The 21251-nt window shown below is 28.8% G+C and overlaps 2 protein-coding genes across 2 annotated transcripts; one reads left to right on the top strand and one right to left on the bottom strand.

Annotated features, from left to right (window-relative positions):
- Window positions 1-2634: 2634 nt before the first annotated feature.
- LOC107437584 (uncharacterized) lies at window positions 2635-10832 on the top strand. Its single transcript, XM_016049640.5, has 3 exons — window positions 2635-2811; window positions 8271-8556; window positions 10550-10832. Exons 1-3 carry the CDS (start codon window positions 2757-2759, stop codon window positions 10713-10715), a joined length of 507 nt encoding a protein of 168 aa, XP_015905126.3. The 5' UTR covers window positions 2635-2756; the 3' UTR covers window positions 10716-10832.
- A 1296-nt stretch (window positions 10833-12128) lies between these two features.
- Window positions 12129-18733, bottom strand: LOC107437585 (uncharacterized). The gene is made up of 3 exons (XM_043045866.3): window positions 18575-18733; window positions 14391-14535; window positions 12129-12316 (listed from the first exon to the last, which is right to left on the bottom strand). The coding sequence occupies exons 1-3, from the start codon at window positions 18627-18629 to the stop codon at window positions 12151-12153; spliced, it is 366 nt and encodes a 121-aa protein (XP_042901800.2). The 5' UTR covers window positions 18630-18733; the 3' UTR covers window positions 12129-12150.
- Between the last annotated feature and the right edge of the window lie 2518 nt (window positions 18734-21251).

Below are 21251 nucleotides of genomic sequence, written 5' to 3'. Positions count from 1 at the left end.
TTGATCATGTTCTTAACTTTATACCTTTAAGACATTTTAATATTATAGCTAATTAGAAATTATCTAATAAACACTATTAATTTCAAAATGGATTTTGATTTTTGTTCAGGATCAGAAAGGATAAAAATTGTTCTGATGCACAGAAATTAAATAGTACTTGTAGTTTTTTTTTTTTTTACATTAATGATTAATTAATGTTAGCTATCCTCGTCTATATTTTGAAAAACAAATTAGGAAGATTAGAGAATTAATTGATGCTTTAACCACATTCATTAATGTCTCTAATTACTTAAAGCTTTAATTTAAAATATTTTGTCAAACAAAAGGTTAATGTGTTCTATTGTCATTGTTGTTAAAAAAAGAAACTCTGCAATATAAGAAAAAATAACAGCCTATCAACCTTGTGCTCAATATTTTTTTTGTGCTTTATTAAATAAATATTTGCTCACAAAAAAACAAGAAAAAAAGGAGATTACTCCGAGTAACTCTTGATTTAATTATCAGATTTTCATTAACTTGATGGTTCAAGGGGTAGACTTAATTATTTAGCGCAAATTATTTTTTAAGTAAGAATATCAGACACAGTAACTAACTTTTTCTTTCAAAAGCATGTCTCTTTTTCGGACATTTAATTCTCAAAATATGGTGGAAAAGTATTTAACACTAATTATCATTAATGTATTTAGTAAAACTATTTTACAACTTACCTTTAAAATAAAATAAAAAGTCGTATTTATTGGGCCCACTGGAACCGATGTGACTTTTGAGCCCACGGAGATAAGGCCACATCTAACACAACTTAGAAGATAGACGACTGGTGGTGGACTAACAGATCTGTGAGTAAATGTTGATGTTAGTAGGACTACCAGATAGACAAGTGAATTTAATGATTCTTTGGAAGGCCAGTGAATTTAATTTTGTGAAGGCTCTCTAATTTTTTTATCGCCACATATAGAAAATAATGACGAAAAGTGACTAAAAAATGTTTCCATCTAAAAATTAACTAGTATTCGATGAACTTATTATATATATATAACTATATGAAGTGGTATCGATGCAAATTAGAAATGTGATCAGAATACGTTTTCATCGAATTAATATAGACGAAATGTAAACAATGGCTAAAGAAAAAATTTAATTTGCCCAGATTTTAAAATCTTTTTTCATTTGTCAGTAGTTTAAATTATTTATGACTTGTAATATTTTAATAATTGTCCCATCTAAATAAGCTGACCATCGTCCACAAGAAATCGAAAGACTAGTAGTGACATTTTTATACGGACATTTGAAAACTTAGAGCTTCGCCTTTAAAATTTAATATTTCGAGAATAGAAATCTCCTCGGATATTCTCCAACAGAAATATTTTTTTAAAAAAAGTAATTAGATAGGCAAAAAGATGCGCCAGCCTTGATTGCTCAGTGGTTAAGGCACTGGGTTGTCATTCAGAAGAACTGGGGTTCGGTCCCTGGTGGCGGCTTGAAGCCCACCTAACCTCAGATTTATAGGTACCAACTTAAAAGAAGTCCGTCGGAAGAAAGTCGATAGATGCGCAATGCTGACCACAATCCTACCATAATGCCCTTCGTCTTGAAATTGTGGAGACTTAAACTTGCATGAACACACACAATGAGCTGTCGCGGAAATGCTTTACTTTTAAGGGGTGAGTTTTCGAATGCTCTTTTCGAAATTTTGCTACTATTATTTTAGTTTACTGGGAATTCTGATCAGCTTGCATCTGAATCAGGTGAAGCGAAAAGTTGTCGTAAAAAAATAAAATATTTGATTGTTGTCTATCTCAAATGTTTAATATATACTAATATATTAAACATTTGGAGAGAGAAAAATTCAGTTGAAGAATTCTGACTCAGTTGACTAGCAAAGGGATAATTTGTGATGGACAACATTCAAATATTTTATTTCTTTACGACAACTTTTCACTAACATGTTCCAATTATAATTTTAAAATGAACAAAATCAGCACTGGTAATTCGATCCAGCAGTTACAGTAGTATGACCTGTAAATCTGCTAAAGACAGTTTAAAGAGTTTCTCAACTTGTTACAACTCAAGCATTCGAGAGGGTTTATAGTTAATGCGAAAACAGAACTGTTGTCTTTGTTGAAAGATATCATCCTCCAGGCATCTTTTTTAAAAATCACATTCAAAGAGAGTTACAATACTTTCACCTTCTGGGGATGGAAAAAATTACAAATAGTGAGTTTATCTTATTTGTTATCGTTTTCCTTAAAAAAAATATAAAATGAAGCTAAAAATGAAGATTTAGATGATGCCATTCTGTTGAAAATTCTCATATTTACATTCTAACACTGCTATTTCACACAAACGCCTCCATTTCTAAGTATAATCTTCAAACATATTTTTTTCCTTTTCATTTCATTTTTAATAAAATAAAATAGAAATCTAATGAAAAATTTTAATATATCTATAATATTGCTTTCAGTATAACTCATATTAAAGTAGATTCGACTTTGATCTACTCTAACAATGCTTAATGGAAAAAAATCTCTCCTTTTTTCCCAGTTAACACTATACTTTATGTTTTAAAAATGTGTACTCAGCTTTCTTATATTTATTTACACTTAAGATTTACGCTTTTACCGCAGAAATTCTTCATACTATAGTGGGCGACAATATACCTTTACAAAAAAACAGTCAAACAATTTCGCTCTTTTATAAAATTCTCATCTAAGGAATCAACAGAATATTTTCTTAAGGAAACAACAACAACTACAAAAATGTTTTCTAAAATTATTTCCCTTAGTCTTCTGGTGTTATGTTTTATAACATTTGGTAAGTTTTGATTTTTATTTCATGTACATATTTAAACTCAAATGGAGTATAGGCGTTTGATTAGAAGAAAAAAAATTATACTATTTTTTCTTTCTTTATTTTCCTTTCTTTATGTTTTTAGAACTGTCGTTTCTATTTTATTAAAGCCATAAAAATTTTTAAAAACATTCACAAAACTAAAGCTCCACAATTTTTCGTTTTGCTCTGTCGAAAATAAAATGTATCTTTCCTTTTTTTAGTTCATTTTATCAGTTAGTTCTTCTTATCAGTTAGTTTGCTAATGGAAAAATGTCAATTTTTCAATGAGCGATCTAATTATGACAAATTATGCTTGCATCAGTTGGAAATCAATTGAAACTTGTATTCTTGTCAGGCACAGAGCTCCAAAGAAATTTAAACATTCCAAGTAGTTGGAAAGTGGTCGGATTTCAATTAACGATACATTTAATTTGGTGATGAATCCTGTCTGTAGCTGTTAGGAAACCATTTAAACTTATATGGTTTATTTATATTTAAAATTAAATTTGTATGGTTTTATATACATAGAACTGAAGATGAAATTTAATCAAGTCATAAAGAAAACTTCAGTGGAGGACAACTTCTATTGAGTGATTCTGCTAGTATAGCTTAACTTAACTATATCTATCATTTTAAAAATTTATGAACTAATTTTATTCTGGGAATGGCTGAACTTGTAACCATTCGTATGCAGGCTGGCTCATGAAAGGCCGTGTAAAGCATCATTAACAGACTTGGAATGGCAAATTGGATCTTGATGTTGTAAGGAACGGTATTGTGCCTTTTAAATTGCTAAATGCAAAACAATCGCTATTTTCAATAAAAAAAATATTTGTTACAAACTTATAATATTTTCTTTAAAACGGCCATGTAAGGATACTTAATTCATTTAATTAAAAACATGTCTAATTTACGAAAATGATAATAGTTTAAAATCTTCTTGTATTTTTAAACTAAATTGGAAGGCATTGATAATTTTTAAAAGTAATAAATTACATTTTATACCTTTAGTTTTTATCTCATTTCATAAATTGGCTTTGTCCATATATGACCAGAACTAATAAGAAAGCATAGATGACAACGTCAAACATTCGATTTATAGAAGGCGTTACAAACCAAACAGTAAGGACATTCTTGCTTTTATGCCAGTCCATTTCAGAATACTGAGACAACCTTCTAAATAACATTTATTTTGTTGATCTAGTTTAGCCTTGGTTGTTGATACATAAATAGCTAATCATTACTTAATATTTTTTTATGAATTGCAAATACGCCAACTTTTACTAAAAATAACTCTTGATGTAGCGAGTGAAAAATATTATAAAGTAAAAAGAAAAGACGTATGGTGATATATTTGAGTCATTTAAGGACCAACAAATAAGTGAATAACTGGAATAGCTTATAAATAAACCGAAAAAATTTAGGAGCCCATAATTTGTAGTATCGCAGACACAAATATTTAAATAATTTCCTCTATTTCAGTCTCAGCTGAACTGATTTTCGATATTATTTTAACCTCATTAAATATTGCTGAAAAACAGACTTCACAAAGTATATGGGACAAAACTGGGAAAATTCATGGTATGTCTGATGACGCAACGCTAATTTTGACGATAATTTTCCTACATGTTCTTTGTTTTATCGGATCCTCTACGTTTGTTGCCAAAGCCATAAAATGTTTAATTCTATATAACTTGACGAGAATAGTAAATAAACCGTTGATCTTTCTCCTAAAAGGTCTACGTAAATACGTCATTAATACGTAACACATCGCTTACAAGCACCATTATGTAGTTTGTATTAATCATAAATGCTTGAAAACCATGAAATATAACTTATTTTAAAACTATGCTACTTACATATAATAAATGTACTATGTAAGATTTAAAATTTAACTTGTGAACATTATTAAAGTTATGAATCTTAATTTTTTCCCAATATTCAAAAACAGCATAATATTTCATTTCGAATACGTGATTTCGAGCTCTATATTTATTTAAATCTATGCATTTTTTTTATTTCTGAAGCATTATTATTATTATGATAATATTGATAACTATACTCATATTATTATTAGAATATTTTTTTAAGAAAAATAAAGTTCCCTTAAAACAAAAAACAAACCAAAAATAATCTTTTTTTTTAAAAAAAAAAATATTAGAAACACTACTTCTTTTTTTTAATTGAGAGAAATGACTTTTTGCGTAAAAATAATGAAACGATAAACGTAATATAGAACCTTTAAAAATAATAGTTTGAGCTTTAGAATTGTGCAGAGTGATTCAGCACAACAGATTACTAATAATAAGGTATGTTTATTCAGAGAAAGTACGTTTTTGTGTCACAACTCAAAAAATCGTCTGCACTAATTAATTAGCATATTTATGTTTGCACTAATTAATTAGCATATTATGTATTCAGAATCCGATCATTAAACAAAAAGTTATTCGGGTTGGCCCGTTTCTTTTTCCAGCTCATTGTGCATTCTATTAATTAAAAATTAAATTAAATAAAGCAATTTAAAGTAACTCCTATCACTTCAAACAATATAGAGTATCAGTGTTTCCCAAACTTATGACTTTTGTGTACCCTTTCTAAATTTTTCGTAACGCTGTGCACCACTAATAAAAAAATAAATGTATATTTTAAAAAATATGTTTATTTTTCCATTTGGTACAAGTTTTGTTAAAAAGTTTATTTGCATCAGTGAGAAGGATGATATTATTTTTGCTGTGATTAAAAAAATTGCACAAACGTTAAAAATCACAACTGGCTGTTGACACCACAAATTATTAACTGTTAACTCTTCAAAAAATAGCCAATAGAAAAATACGCAATTGTAAATATTCATGGCTAGCTTTGTTTTCAAATAAAATATTTCGAAATTTTCGTTCGTTACAAGATATTTCGCATAAGAACGCGTACCCCCACTAAACTGTTCCCGTTCCTCAGGGGGTACGCGTACCACACTTTGGGAGACACTGGAGTACGTCATATAGTTATAATTTGTCAATTCGCATAAATTATAAATCGCATGAAATTTCAGAAGGGTATTTACAACAGGTCTACATCTAAATGCGTCGAAATAGGCTAAGAATTTTTTCTCCTTATTCACATTAAAAAAGCATGTGTAAGAATGTGCAGAATGTGTAAGAATAATATTACAATCCAAAATCCCTGAAATACACCATTTGGAAAACTTGTGTTTAAAGGAAAGATTCTGTGTTACTATAAATGAAATTTTAATTTAACTCATCGCGTGATATTGCCAAAAATAATGAACCTCTTACAGAGTTCGAAAAACCTAGTTAGACTCTTGCCTATACTTGAAACCACTTTATTTCTTTAGTCGTTAAACACCCTTTCTTCATACGAGATGAAATAAAAAATAAATTAAATATTTATAGGTATTCATCAACACAACCTAATCATACACAAAACAGAGAGATGTCACTGTTAAGAAAGTAAATAAAAAATATTTCTTTTTAATTGGTGAAAGCTGAAATATATTAGATTGAGAAAAACACGTTTTTGGAAGTTCAATGGTTTAGAATATAGTTTAACAATGATACCAAAAATGACGCTACTGTTCTCATAAAACTCAAAATTGATATTTGTCATAATCAAGCAAATTTTTCATTAACCCTTTACGAGGCAGAAAAATTTCACCAGAAAAAGCCAAAAGCCAGAGTTGTATCTCACCCGTTCAGAATAGTATAAAACTTATTAAAACTTTAATGTTATGACCAAAACAACTGAAAAAGTGTTAATCTGAAAGTATTTATTTTGTACTTTAGTGCATAAATTAGCATTTTCTTTTCGAAATACTGTTGACTCTGAATTATTTATGTTTATTCAGAGAAACACTCTTCAAATGCGTAACTACAGAAAATTAACTTGTCGTTTCAGATAGTTTTCTAACTACGCATTAATTCGGAACGTTAATTCACATTGGGTTTGCTCACATGACATAATCGATCAAAGATAAATAATTATTAACGAAAGTGGAATAAAATCTCACTGAAACTCGCTTTCGATGAGACAGAGATGTAAGCTAGTATTCTTCACTTATGAAAAAAAAATTTAAACAAATTTAAAAAAAGAAACAGAATCGTCTGCAGTTTAATTTAAAACAGTACCCAAAATTAAACCAATGAGAAAAAATTCTTTTTTAAACATCCCACTTCAACGAGATAATGTTTAGGATTGAGGGCGAAATTTCAGGACTCTTAAGCTCAAACAGTTTTGGAGTTATAAGAGACACCGGAAGACAAACGTACATACTGCTCTTTTTATTATTATAGACTAGCTGGAATTCCCATTCTACGTATGGTATGAAAAAAGTAAATAATCAATAGTTTAGTGTTGATAAATATTACAAAATCATGCACATAGATATTTCAGTATAATTAATAAACCTGAAATAACCCCAATATTTTTGTTTTAATTTATTATTATTTGTTATCCTTCCAGGTGACTTCGCGTTCTAAAATTAAGCAAAGCAGGCTTTTAGAAATTCATACAATCAAGATAAAGATTAAATATATTCATTGGCGTGATGCTGTTATTCAAGGCAAATTCATGATAGAATTAAAATTTAACACAATCAAGCAATTTACTCCGGTACTTATCAGGGGATGAAGGCATATTTTCACATTAAGAATTTAAGATATTGGTGCAGTTTTAATAGGAATGCATTATTAAACTAGTAATAGGTACAAAATATACTACTCTTTGTAATTGAATGCAATGTTAATCTAATAGTAATATAATATTTTGTTATCTAGTATCGTAGTTACCTACCTTAAAAATATATTAACAAATGATAGTATACTTAATTATTTGGTGCTAATTAACACTGCACCAATTACCGGAACAAAAGTGATATCTATTACCAAAATAAAAAATAGATCAATGACGTCATCAATAGATTTTTAGCGTTTCCAGGGATGAATAAATATCCTTTCTCCATTAACTTTGCTCCTTAGTGCATACTCACTATTTTAAATCAATTACCGCTAGTTTTAATTTATTTAGTTTTATAGAAACAAGTTTGTTTATTTTAAATGACATAATAAAATTCATTTTATATTAAACATCATTGATATTATATTATTAATATCGAATGGGATTCGAACCCGGTTCACCTCATTGGGAGGCGAACGCTCTATCCCCTGATCTATCACGGCTCCTATAAATTATTTGAAGAAAAAAAAACAGATTCGTCTTTATTTTAATTTCAACAAAGTCTAATGCTAAACAAATGAGAACATGCCCTTTTTGAAAAAGCGCAGTTAAACCTAAATGAGCAATGTTTTGAAATGTAGTATAATTAAGTTTCGTTAATATGCCATTTTAATATGCCTCTTTAAATTTGTCGCATTTAATTTAATATATTTTATTAATTAGCAGTGTTAAGTGATAGATTTCTATTTTTACAGTCTCTCAATTAGTCCTCAGCGATTCTAATGATACGTCAGAAAGAGGGGTTTCTCATCATACGTCTGCAAGAAAGTCTTCTAATCATACGTCTAAAATAAAGTCTTCTAATCATACGTCTGATGATGATTTAAGCACTGAAAGTGACGAAGAAAAAATTGAAAAATTTCTTCTTTGCCTTGAAAATCATGAGTTTGCTTACGTTGATTGCTTTAGAAATATAGGTATCGTCACTACAAAAGATATTTCAAATATGACTAGGGATGAAGCTCGAGATTTTACATGCGCGTAAGTATTTTTTTTTTATCAGTTCCTTTCACTTATTGATTAACTGATGATAAACTACGAATTCAATTTTTCAAAAATTCTATGTAAATGTAATTCGGTTTTCTTATTCGCATTTGAAACTCGCACTTCTTAAATTATGTTTATTTAGTCGAGAACAATAGTTATCTACTTGTTTCATAATAACAAGTTGTTCAGTTTACTGTTTTTTTATTTTATTCTACAATTATTTCCGTTGTGAATAGAATTAGTTACAACTAAAGACAAATCAATTCAATATGAATATTCTCCACGGCTTCTGATTTTCACTTCAATAATGAATGAAAATGTTACTTCCAGATTACTGTTGCAAAACCGAAACAGAAGTCTGGTTCTTAGAAAACATCGATTAAACAGAAAGAAAGATTTATTAATGCCATTTTTTTTAATAAAAAATAATAATTGCCATATCTGTCCTAACATCAAAATATTTGTCTAGTTTTGGTAATGACCAGACAGTGCAAAGCAGGACACTAAACAAAAATAAAATTTCAGAGGGGGACGAACTTAAAATGTAAAACTTATAGCCCACCCATGGGCAAGCCACCATATTTTTAAAATTTATTTAAAGTACTCGGCACCTCGCTATTTAATCTTGTACCAATATACCAACTGGTACCAATATAAAAATATTTCCTTTTCATGATGTTGTATCTCATAGCAATAGAAAAATAAAACATTCGTTTCATTTTTTTTTATTTCTTTTTCATACACTTAATATTGGCCTTAACCATTTTTTAAGGTAAAATAAACTAAAATTTTTGCTTTTTTTTTAAACCTCACACCCCTACTTGGAACAGTTATACCTTGTCACCGTAGTCACCGCCACGGATTCAGACGAATGACTGTGGGAATTCTTACTTTAGACAAACTATATAGTAGTTTCAACTTCTAGCGTTATGAATGGATTTATTTCACTTTCAAGGAAAAGTTTTTTTTTTCTTCTTTGCAAGCATTCTCAACTAAAATAATGTTGATTACTTTTTTACTTTTACATATTTTATCTCCATTGAATGTGTGATTATAAATATAAAAAAGATGAGGATATATATATATATATTTATCTACACTACCCTACAATAATAGAAAATACACTATCAGTTTATACTTAGAGGATTATTTTGTAACTTTCAAAATGTTTATTTCATGCAATTTTTCATACTTTGCAATAAAGTTTAAAGCCTTCAAACATTTGAGAGACTAACAAGAAATTACGAAAGAAAAAATATATGTTTAAACACTCTGTGCCAGAAAGTTAAGCAACAAGCTTGTATCAACTACTTTGGTTGTTATTTTCAACAGCTGCATAAAATTTCATAAATCTAGTTTAAATATTTATGGAGAATATGATCGTTTTTATAAAAAAGTTAATCTTTTTGTCTTATGTGTTTTTGCTATAATCTAGAAAATATTCTGTAAAATTAAACAAAATTCTTGGGGCTATTTAAAACTAATTACAAATTATTGTTTTAAAACTTGAAAAAAAGTTAAAATATGTGCCAGATATGAGTATTTAAAGTAGTTGTTTTGTACTGTGCATGCGCGGAAAAAATTCAAAATTATTTTTCTTAATTTTGCAGTGATTCGTATTTGATTTCTATTGGAAAAAATATGACTTAAATATCTTGGAAACGTAAACTATTTCAAGCAATTTTCTAAGTAGTTTTTGAACATTTTTTGAAAAAAAAAGCTCAAAATAATCATAGTTTTTCACAAATTTTATTATGTAGTATTGCAAATTCTATCTTGTAACCAGACAGCAACAATGAATGCGAGAATTTTTTTTTTATTTTTGTGTGTGAAACTTGTTCAACAGAGATAATTTTGTTTTTCATTTTATTTGCTGAATAATTGCCAGCCTGTACTCTGTATTAGTTATAAGGACCTGTTAAAACTGTTTTCTCTGAAAAAAAAGTATATTTTGTTTTAAAAATGATGTTTTTTTTATATTTTTTAGATTGCAAAATTCAGAGATCAGTTGCTTCAATCTAAAGAATGATGCTTACTGCAGAAATGACGTTGATCCTTTTCAAAATTTGTTTACGGAAGTAACTCCAAATGTCACAACTCAATGTAATAGTACTGGAATTGTGAAGTTCCAGAGCGTTCAGTTTTCGATATAAAAATAAAATAGGCTAACAAATGTTTTTTTAGTAATCATTTGTTAATATTTTATTAAAATTCTGCGAATATTTTTTCATCAAATGCATGTTTGATTGAATAAAATTTAGAAAAATGTTCTGCGTTTCTTTTTCTTTTTTTGCTTTGATTTTATGCTTGTAAAATTAAAAATTTCAATGAACCAAACGAAATGGTGTTTCAAAGATAACACTCATATATCCTTAGTATGAACAATTAGAACATGTTACGAAACCAAACTAAAATCTTCATGAAGACCATTAATAGGTCGTTCATTATTTGATCTAAAATATAAGACGTGAAATGCCTATTAAACGAGAGATTTAGGGTATTTGTTTTAAATTCCACGATCTGTAAAAACGTTTTTTCTATGAACAAAAAATTTACATGAAAAGTAAATAAAGGTAGGGGGTAGGCGTCGTCTAAAATTCTTTCTCTTCATCTAATATTTTCAAGCTTTAATGAAAGTTAACTTCAGCAACTTTTGTTTGATTGAATTAGCTTTAAATCGCTCATATACAGAGATTTATTAGAACTGCATAGAATACTTATATATAGTACTTGTTCTTTTAGGACAAAGAGTAATGTATTAAATCTATCGACTACATTTCCTGGCCACTGCATATAACATACTTAGACATTCTACATAATGCTTCGAGACAAAGTCGAAAACTAAAAAGAGTGTATGAAATGAAACATGGATCAAGGAAGCGGGCAAAAACATTTGATTTTTTTTTATTAAAAAATATACATTCTACAGAATGAAATATTCGAATTTAAAAATTAAGGATTTAAGTAAGCATGTAAACTTGCATTGACTGTGAGTATGTTCTTTTGTATTCTAAAGAATACCAACAAAAAAAATGCTAATGCCTGACTTTAATCATTCCATTTTAGGTTTCGTAACATTATTCAACATTAACTGAATGATGCATTAACTGAATTATTCAGCATTAGCTGAATGATAATATATAAATTTAATAGGAATTATGCCAGTGATTTTAAATGAAGCATATTTTTCAAACATTTATAATAGATTTCAAAGAATGTACAATAAACATTTATAATACATTAATAAGTTAAAATTTTAAACTCGTGGGTTAAAACAGGAATGAAATTCAGAAAACATTGAAGAGTCTCGCACGATTATAAACTCTCCTACATTTCAAGATTTCATAATTTTTTTCCCCGAAATAATTCGACAATACCGAAAAAAAACTCATAAAAATTTTACTTTTTCAAAGTAAGCAAACCAGATTAAAAATTTTTTATGAAAAGATAAAAAAAGCAAACAATATTTTTGAAACAAATGTTTTAATTGTTTTAGATCATCAAATATATTACTTTTTTGTGAAACTAGTGGATAAGAAATATGAAATAACTTGGACAAATAGAAATAAAAGAAAGAATTCATATTTATTACAAAACATAGTTCGATGCCTGGCCAAGAATTACACCAGTTTTGTTGCATTTGGTTTCAACAGAAGGAGATAGTAGATGTATTAAATCATTTACTTCATCGCCCTCATCGTTACACAATGTTTTTGCTTTGAAACTAACACAATCGTAGAGAGAATTAGATAGCCTGAAAAATACAATCATAAAACTAAAAAAACATCAAGGAATGAAAATTCCGATTCGATAAAGTGAATCGGGTGTGTCAATGAAAAGTTTCAATTTAAAACACAATGTATGGATACGAAAAATTATGCAACTTATTAAAAACGAAAAATACTAAATTTCTAAATTTTTAGAATGTAACTTAAAAATTCAATTTTTATTTCAATTTAAAATCCAATTGCTACCAAAAATTGCGCTGCTTATTAAAAACAAAAAACAAAATACTCAATTTTAAAATTTTGGGAATGTATTTTACGGATCCACTATTGCCCCAAAATGTCTCGAATTTTCAAAAAATTTAAAATTTTAATGATATTTATTATAATTGAATCTCTAAATAGCCAATGGTAAGCAATAATACGCAATTATGTGATATTTAAGGGTTGTGAAATATTATTAGAAACTATATTTTGCCCATTGCAGAGAAATTTAATTTTTTTGAAGAAAAAGAGAATCTTAATATTATCTATTGGCATAAATTAACTGTCTCTTTTCGAGTGAGAATCTATCTTTTAGACTTGTTTTTTTCACTTTAGTTTAAAAAATCACCAGTTAAATTTTGTATGACTCTAATTTTAGGTCTTACTTCCTTAAATGTTTTAAACACAAATATAAAAAAAAAAAATGTGCAAAGCAATAAATATTTCATATAAACATTGAAGTAAGCATTTGCATTCAAAATAAACCCAAAAAACTCTTTCAATATTCAAGCACAATATTTTTCTTTGTATTAACAATCAAAGCATCAACATGAAAAAATGAAAATTTTAGATTAAAAAATCGTGTTTACCAATAGGAAATTTGAGACTTTTATTTGCATACTATTTCATGGTAAAAATTTCTAAATATGCATTGTTATAAAATGAATTAATAATGTTTAAAAGAAAGCCTCCTTTCTAGAAGTATTGCCCGGACCCTCTATAGTATAGTTTTTCAAATTTAAGTTGTATGACATATTGACTGTTTAAATTTATTGGGTGTATCTCATCTTGCCAAATCCCCTGCACAATGTATCACAAAACGGTTTAAATAATTTAAATTTATCTGATTTTTTCAAACTGTATTATAGATGCATTAGTTACTATAACAATGCTGATTCAGTTGATTAACCAATCATAAAGCAAGAAACCTGATCATATAAGAGGTTTGAACAGTACTGAAAACATTTATTAATCTGGTATCGAGTAACTTCACGTGTTGTATTAGTGTAGTCATTCTCAAATTAAATTAAGGCTCTTCTTTTCACTTGCATTAATGTATAATTACTCTTCATTTGCACTTAGACTGATATACAAAAATTCAGCATAATGATTGTTGAATGCTACTTCATATTTTAAACATTAACTTCTTTGAATGTTTTGCAAAATGAAATTAAAAAAAAGGTCAGTCCCCTTCAGAATCTTTGACAGACAGCAGGTGCTCTAGTTGAAGAAAAAATTGAATGAAATACAAAATAAATCGAAAACTTCATAAAACATCAAGAAAACAAAAAAAAAATAACAAGTCGTATTTAATAGTCTTCAGATAATTCAGTGAGCACTTATACAAACTATGAAATTTGTCTGTTACAAACTATACAAACTTGTATAACTACTTATACAAACTATCAAATTATCATTTATCAAATTTGTCTGTTTCCATCCGTAGATAAATGTTTGCTATTTATTTTGAAATAATTATCACATATCTTTAGATATTTAATTATTGTACTTGTTTTTTATTAACTCCTTTAATTTATTTGTTCAAATCCCCCTCAAGTAGGAAGATGGGTACATAAGTAGAATGTTCAACCCAAAAACAATAGTTAAAAAGGTTAAAATTTACCTAAATAATAGGTGTTTAAGCAGATAAGAAATGTTATAAATTATCTCTTAATATTAAGTTCTAAATTTTATTACGTTAAAAAAAAATAGAGAAATATTTTTTTCATCAACGGACTAACTCCATCTTAGAAATAGTTAACAACTCATATTCATCCGAATAACCCCTAAATCGCCTGTTCTTTTAACCTGCCATATTTGAATTAAAAGTACACTCACGTGCATTTGTAGTCTGTGAGTTCTTTTTTGCTTAGTTTTGAAAAGGATTTGTTCAATACAACATCTATGTTATGGTAACAGTCTTGGAACTGAAACAGATGTTGAGCAAAACAGTTTTTGACGGTAGATAAATCACCTTCTGAACCTGTCAAATTTGAAGAAAATAATATAAATAAAAACTGTAACCGTATGGAAAATTAGATAATAAAGACATTAAAATATATATTTTTTTAAAGAAACAATATAGAGTTTCGGTAACAGAGAAAAAAAGTTTCAAGTGTAGGTACCAAAAAGGGATACTCCAGGACTAGACATCTTGTCCCTTAAATAAAGATGCCCCATATTTAGAGAGCACAGATAAAACATTTTAATTAGAATCTCTTCGGTCTAAAGATTTCCTTAATTTTTTTATTCTCTTCGTTGCATGCTACAGATCTGCTGATTATTTTTTTCTTTCAAAATTTTTTTCTTACAAATAATCTTAAGAGCTATGACGATTTGCTTAAATATGTTTAACTTATCATTTGAGGCATCGTGGTCTCGTTTGTGAATTCTTACTCCTCTTACAGGAATATTCCGTGGTCATACAAGACAATGAACAATATTATACCAATTTCATACACTTTTTTAATACGTTATAGGTAATTTTTGAGTGCTTATTGAAACATATATTTTTAAATTTTATTTCTTTTCTAACCTTATTTGGCTTTTATTTATCCTAAATTTCTCAAACTGAAGTTTTTTATTTCTGCTATTTTAATTACATTAATCTTCTTTTCTTTGAAGCCACGATAGTTCTCATGTAAAAATAATACATGAGTACAAAACTATGCTTCTCCAAAAAGCTTCAATTTAATTGTCTCTGAAATAGATATTCCCTTATTAAGGGTAAACTCATGAAAATTTCCTTTAGGAAAAGTCCGGAACCTACAGAATCGTCCTTTAAATAGTGAGTATCCTTTAGAGGAGGTATATTCTATTATTTTTCAGTTCTCAGAAAAAGTTAGACGCGCAAAGATATCCAACCTTACATAAAATCCCAGGAAAACACTGTGTATATGCTTTGTATACATATTTTATATTATTTATTTATTTTATGCTTATTTTTATCTGAAACTGGAGCTTTGCCTTTCGCCAAACCGTTTCAAACTTTAAAAGGTGAATTTCATAGTTTCAATAAGTTAGGAAAAATTTTCTAATCCTGTCTCGGCATTTTAGTTGTCGTATTCAAACTGAAAGTTCCCATACAAATTTATCAATCAAGTTTAAATCTATAGGAACAGTTGAACAACATACTTAATGGTGTAGCTTCAAAGGGCTAAATTGTATTCAGCGAATTTTTTACTTATCGATTAATTTTTGTGCGAATAAATTTAGAGGATTTCTAAATGCATCTTTCTACGTAGGTGCAACTTATGCTTCCTTTAGCACTGAAAGAAATTGACTAACAGCCCTAATTTGCAGTATTTTTTACGTAGTAACAGTTACATTATAACTACGCTGACTCTGAGTCTCTCAGTAAATGCCTATCAGGAAACGCATAGCTAGACATTATACTGCGATTGAGAAATATCACCTCCATATGCTTGGTTAAATGAAACCTTTTCAAAATAAATTAATTAAAAAAAATATTGTATGCCCACTAAAATTAATTTTAAAGAGGGATGACTATTTTCAAAGTTTTAAACCAAAGGATCAGTCCAGGTAGGTAGGTACTTTATTTACGTTGCACTAAAGCTGCACAAGGAGCTATTGGCGACGGTCTGGGAAGCATCCCTAAGGATGATCCGAAGACATGCCATCGCAATTTTGATCCTGCAGAGGGGATGGCTCTCCTGCTTTGATAGCCCGATGACCTGCTCACGAAGTCGAGCACCTTACGGTAGAACAGTTTAACGAGGACCGATACAGCGCATCCTGATTTCTACCCAGGCTGATCAAAGTTTATACCCACCTGCTTACTGACAGCAGCCAGTGATGCTTGAATCCAATGATCCAATGGAAACAAAAGAAATCAGGGGAATAGTTTTAAACCAAGGGAAGCAAATTGTACAGAAATCCTTTTTTTTTCTCGTTAGATGCACGGTGTTTTTTTTTTTTTTTTTTAAATTCTTATCTGACAACATATTGCTCTTCTTTTCCTTAAGAACACGGTGTTTTGTCCAAAAACTAAAACTTGAAATAATATAATTCTGCTTTTGTTGTTTAAAAATTCAAATAATAGTAATAATATTTAACATTGACTGCTCTCCAACGGAAATCGCAGTGATACAGTACGCGTCTGTGGCGATCTAGAAATTTGGCATAGCGTCTAGCTTGCGCCATTTGATATAACACAAAATGTTTAAGAGCAACATATAACACACAGCAATTTTCATTAATGTTGACGTTGAAATATAATACAAGGTTATGAAAAAGATTGTGAATTAATAGCTATACATGATCATCGTATGCTGATACAGATGCTTCCTATTACTGACTAACTGTTTAGGCATATTCGAACCGGTATTTTATTCATTTTAACCAGCCTAATAATTTTAAATTAATTTCAAATTAAAGGCAAAGCGGCTAAATTTCCACTTGCCAGCTCACCATTGGCTACCGAGTATTACTGACTGTCGACTAAACTTTGTTTCTTTAGATGTTGCGTTTCAGATTAAACTACCCATATTTTTCCCAGATTTAGCGTTTAAGCACAAACATCTGGGAAAACAAGCGCAACTTCAAGAAAAAAAGGTTGACTAAAGCTGAAAAAAAGGAATAAAGCACAAATGAAAGTACTGGAATGATTTACTATAGTTTCGGTTCTTTAAATAGGAACCTTTATCAGTGTCTGAACACCAAAGGATAATAAGCCAAAGCGACAAACACGCGCAAGGTGGTTTAACCGATAGGGACAGAAGTACAAGTTTGAAAAATATAATATAAAAGGAAGATAAGAAGCCGGTGTGGAGAATTTGGAGGGAAACCCAGGGTGCAATTGATTTAATTAGAATAAACTTCCGAAAATTGGTAAACGGTGGGATACTAGAACGATCAAACAAGAAAAAGCTGAGAAGATTTCCCATAGCTAAGTCATCAAACATAAAATTTATAAGAAATTAAAAGTCATAAAATTTACCATTAAAATTCAGAGTAGACTGTTATAAACAAAGCGAGTAAGATATAGAAGTTCGTCAATTTCAACTCAGCCAATGTGGAACGCTTGTAGTGTCTTTTTAAGGCAATTAAGAACACTTTTGAAGAGGATGTCAGTGAATAAAGATTTAACATCAAACATTTCACTTCTGATTCATTTTGTTTTCATTAGGATTAAACGCATGAAGCTCATGGACAAAATCGTATGAATTTCTGATAGTAAATCAACTTATACAAGAAAGTGGGGACAAAATTGAAACAAGATGCATAGCTGATGTATGCGAAGCGGTGCCAATATTAGAACAAACAATGGGTCAGAAAGGAGTACCAGTCTTATGAACTTCTGGTAAAGTGTAAAACCTAGCGCAGTGTGAGTTATTAGGTATAACAGATTATTCCGAAAAATTACTGTTTGTGTTGAGTTAAGAAGGCAGATTTGATTTTGTTCAACTTATTAGCAATTGGATCTTTATGTAATACTTTATATCAACCATCATTAAATAATATTTCAAATACCTCGAAATATTCGACCTTGTCTAGAACTACAATTTGACCCTCTAATCGGCTTTAGTAGTAACAATGCCGGAAGCTTCAAACGCCTTACCAATTTGGTTGCTAAATTATAAAATTACTTTAAAATAGATATTTCTATGCCTCCGTGGGTGTTTAACAATAATTATTCAAAAATATGAATGTAAGGCAATTTAGGTAAATAAGCAAGGTATTAGTTCATTAGTACATGAACACTTAGTTCGTATTAAGAAGGCGTTCCCGGCACTTCTGGCCATGGATTGCTAAATAATTCTCAACCTTTGACCAATATGCTAATATACATATATTAACATATTGGTCATAAAGGTAGAGAATATTCTTGCTCTGAAGTTAAGTAATATAGATTAGATAACTACTTTAATAAATTCATATCTAATAGTAAAGAAAATTAATTGAAAAAAATGCAACTTAGGCAATTTAAATTTAGAAACAAAACATGTTACTAATTTATCAGAAAAAACTACTTATACTACATTAAAAGAAATGACTTAGACCTGTAAATTGTAATCCCACAAGAAGCATAACAATAACTCCGATCTTAGGAAACATTTTACTCCGAAAATATAGTTTAACAAACTCAAAATAATATCACTCCAAAACTGTACAAATGCTTTGAATAAAAGAGAGTTTGTTCTGGTCTTTTACTCTCTTTTGAAATCAGTTTAATAAAGATAAATAAAGCTGTATTTGCAGAAATTCTACTCGTATAGCTTTAATGAGACTTATTAGTCAGACAAAACTCTTATCTTGCTCTTCTACTATTCTGTAATTTATGTACTGTCTACAAAAAAAAGTATATTTACTTGATATATAAAGCTTTATTAAACACTTAAATGCGTCGTAAATGAAAATTATGGTAATGAAATCATATTATGTCATTTCTTTTTATTACATTGTTTAGTCAGATTGTCTCTAAGAGTATTTTAAAAAAATTAATGAAAGAAAACATATATGTAGCTTAAAAGAAAGATTTAGAAACATTACTATAGCTTTTAGACAACTGCAAGAGAAAAAGATAACAAGTTTTTTTTAATTAAATTTAAGATTAATTTCGCAAAGATTTGGTAATTAATATTTCGATGGGTAAATCCTTAAAATTCCTCTCTGACGACGCAGCAACTTTAGTCAGAAATTCCCTTGAAGGACGTATTGCTAAAAAATTGCAAGTCATTTTTTAATGATTTTGTTTTCTTAAAAATAAAGTAATACCGAAATCTATTTTTTTTCTAATTAGATTTTGCGAAAGGTTTAAGGTGTATGTTTCAATTTTGTGGAAGGGTTATAAATAAAATAAAAAACACTCTTTCTCTTGATTGCTAAGTTAATTTTTCAAAACTATCAATACCCATTTCCAAACTTTTAAATAACAATCAGCAAATTATTCGTACGAGAATTAATATTTAATTACAAATTCCATGATTAGTTGTTCAATTTTAAAAAAAGCAAAAGAGCATAAGTTGAAAGTAATTGTTAGAAATTATTTAATTTAAAAAGATTTTGAAAATATTTAAATTGTAAAGCAGACAATTTTTTACTCAGTTTTAAAGTTTGCGATTTTAAATGACAAAGTACAAAATTTGAACAAATAGTTCTCTAAAAACCATTTTTTAAAAATACGATTTCCTTAAAATTTGTTACCTCAAGACTATTCAACTGATTTAATTCACATTCTATTTTCCATTTAGCTTTACATTCTTTTTAAATAATGCAAAAGATTTTATACCTTTCAATTAAGAAAGTTCTGGTTTATTATTACATAAAATAATAATAAAAAATTATAAATAATTACTAAAAATTATTTTTATATGGAATTATCTTAGGATAAATCAGTTTTATAATTTAGGGCGAAAATATTTCGATTCACCTGAAAAGTTCGCTAAACATAGCGAAATGTACAAAAAAGGAAAATAGCCGAACTTTCGTCTTGTCTTCTGACTAAACAATGAGGAACCTGTATGAGTTGAATAATCGCGTAATTTTGATGATTTTGAATAGTCTATAACAGGGGTCCCCAACCTTTTTGTACCTAAGAGCAAATACCAGAATATCGGTAGAATGGCGGGCACCATTTATTTTTTCAAGATAAATTTATAGTTGATAGACATAGGTAATAATACACACTACGTATAATGCACAAAAAATTTAATTTAAAAAATTAATTTACCATATGAATATAAATAGTATTAATATTCTTGTGTAAAATAAATTATTGCTAAATTGTTTCCAAAACGTACGAAGCATAAAAATTATTTATAAGTTTGTAAAATATAGTTAATGTGATCTTAATTCCATTTCACTGGCCAGCGCTTCATAATTGGGAGGATCTGATGAAATTCCTGCTCACAGGCAATCGTCAAGGTGTTCATCTGTAAGTCGGGATCTATATTTTGATTTTTATGATATTCATTAGCGAAAACAATGATTCAGACAAGTATGTGGAACCTAAAAAGGACTTTATTTTATATGCTGCTGTGACAATCGAAATCCCCTGCCAACGCCATCTATGAGCACTAAAGAGACTCAAATAGAGCAGTTCTAAGTTAGTTTAACTCCTTCTCTAGAACCGAAAACATGTAGGTTTCGAATTCCCCCCACTTAAGCTTTGTTTTCTCCCTGATTGTATTAATGCTTTATTTTGTGACTTGTAACTTACAATTTTATGTCCTTTGTCCCATTAAAATTCCTTAATCACACCGTTGATTAGAATTCTTTGAGTCGCATGGCACCACACTGCTCCTTTTAAGAATGGAATTTATTTCTGTCAACTATATTACAGAATTTCTCATCTGATATAATAGTTTTGAGAATAATGTCATCCTGAAGATCCAAAACTTATATCTCTCCTTCTTCTCGGCTTACTTGAAGAAATTCTGAAATGTATGTTGCTATTACGGTATGTTTATTTGGTTGGTAAAAGGATTTACAAAAAAGTTGATCAGAGGCTCGATTATATTAAATTGTTGAAAGCGCTTTTTAAATTGATCTTGAAGCGTTGATAAGTCAATTTCACTGTCACCTATCATTTTTTCATGTTTGGAAAATGCACAAGAGACTTAATTTTCAAATGTGATATACACAAAAATAATTTATCTCTGAACAAGTTTATAGCCCCTGTCATTCTTACTATACGTTTGTCCTTTCCCTGCAGCTCCAAGATAAAATTATTTAGTT

This window comes from Parasteatoda tepidariorum, chromosome 7, assembly GCF_982258835.1.
Source record: "Parasteatoda tepidariorum strain Cologne lab strain chromosome 7, Ptep-v5.0, whole genome shotgun sequence".
NCBI classification, from domain to species: Eukaryota; Metazoa; Arthropoda; class Arachnida; order Araneae; family Theridiidae; genus Parasteatoda; species Parasteatoda tepidariorum.
The sequence above is the reverse complement of the archived record's forward strand: the minus strand, read 5'-3'. Positions and strand labels throughout refer to the sequence as shown.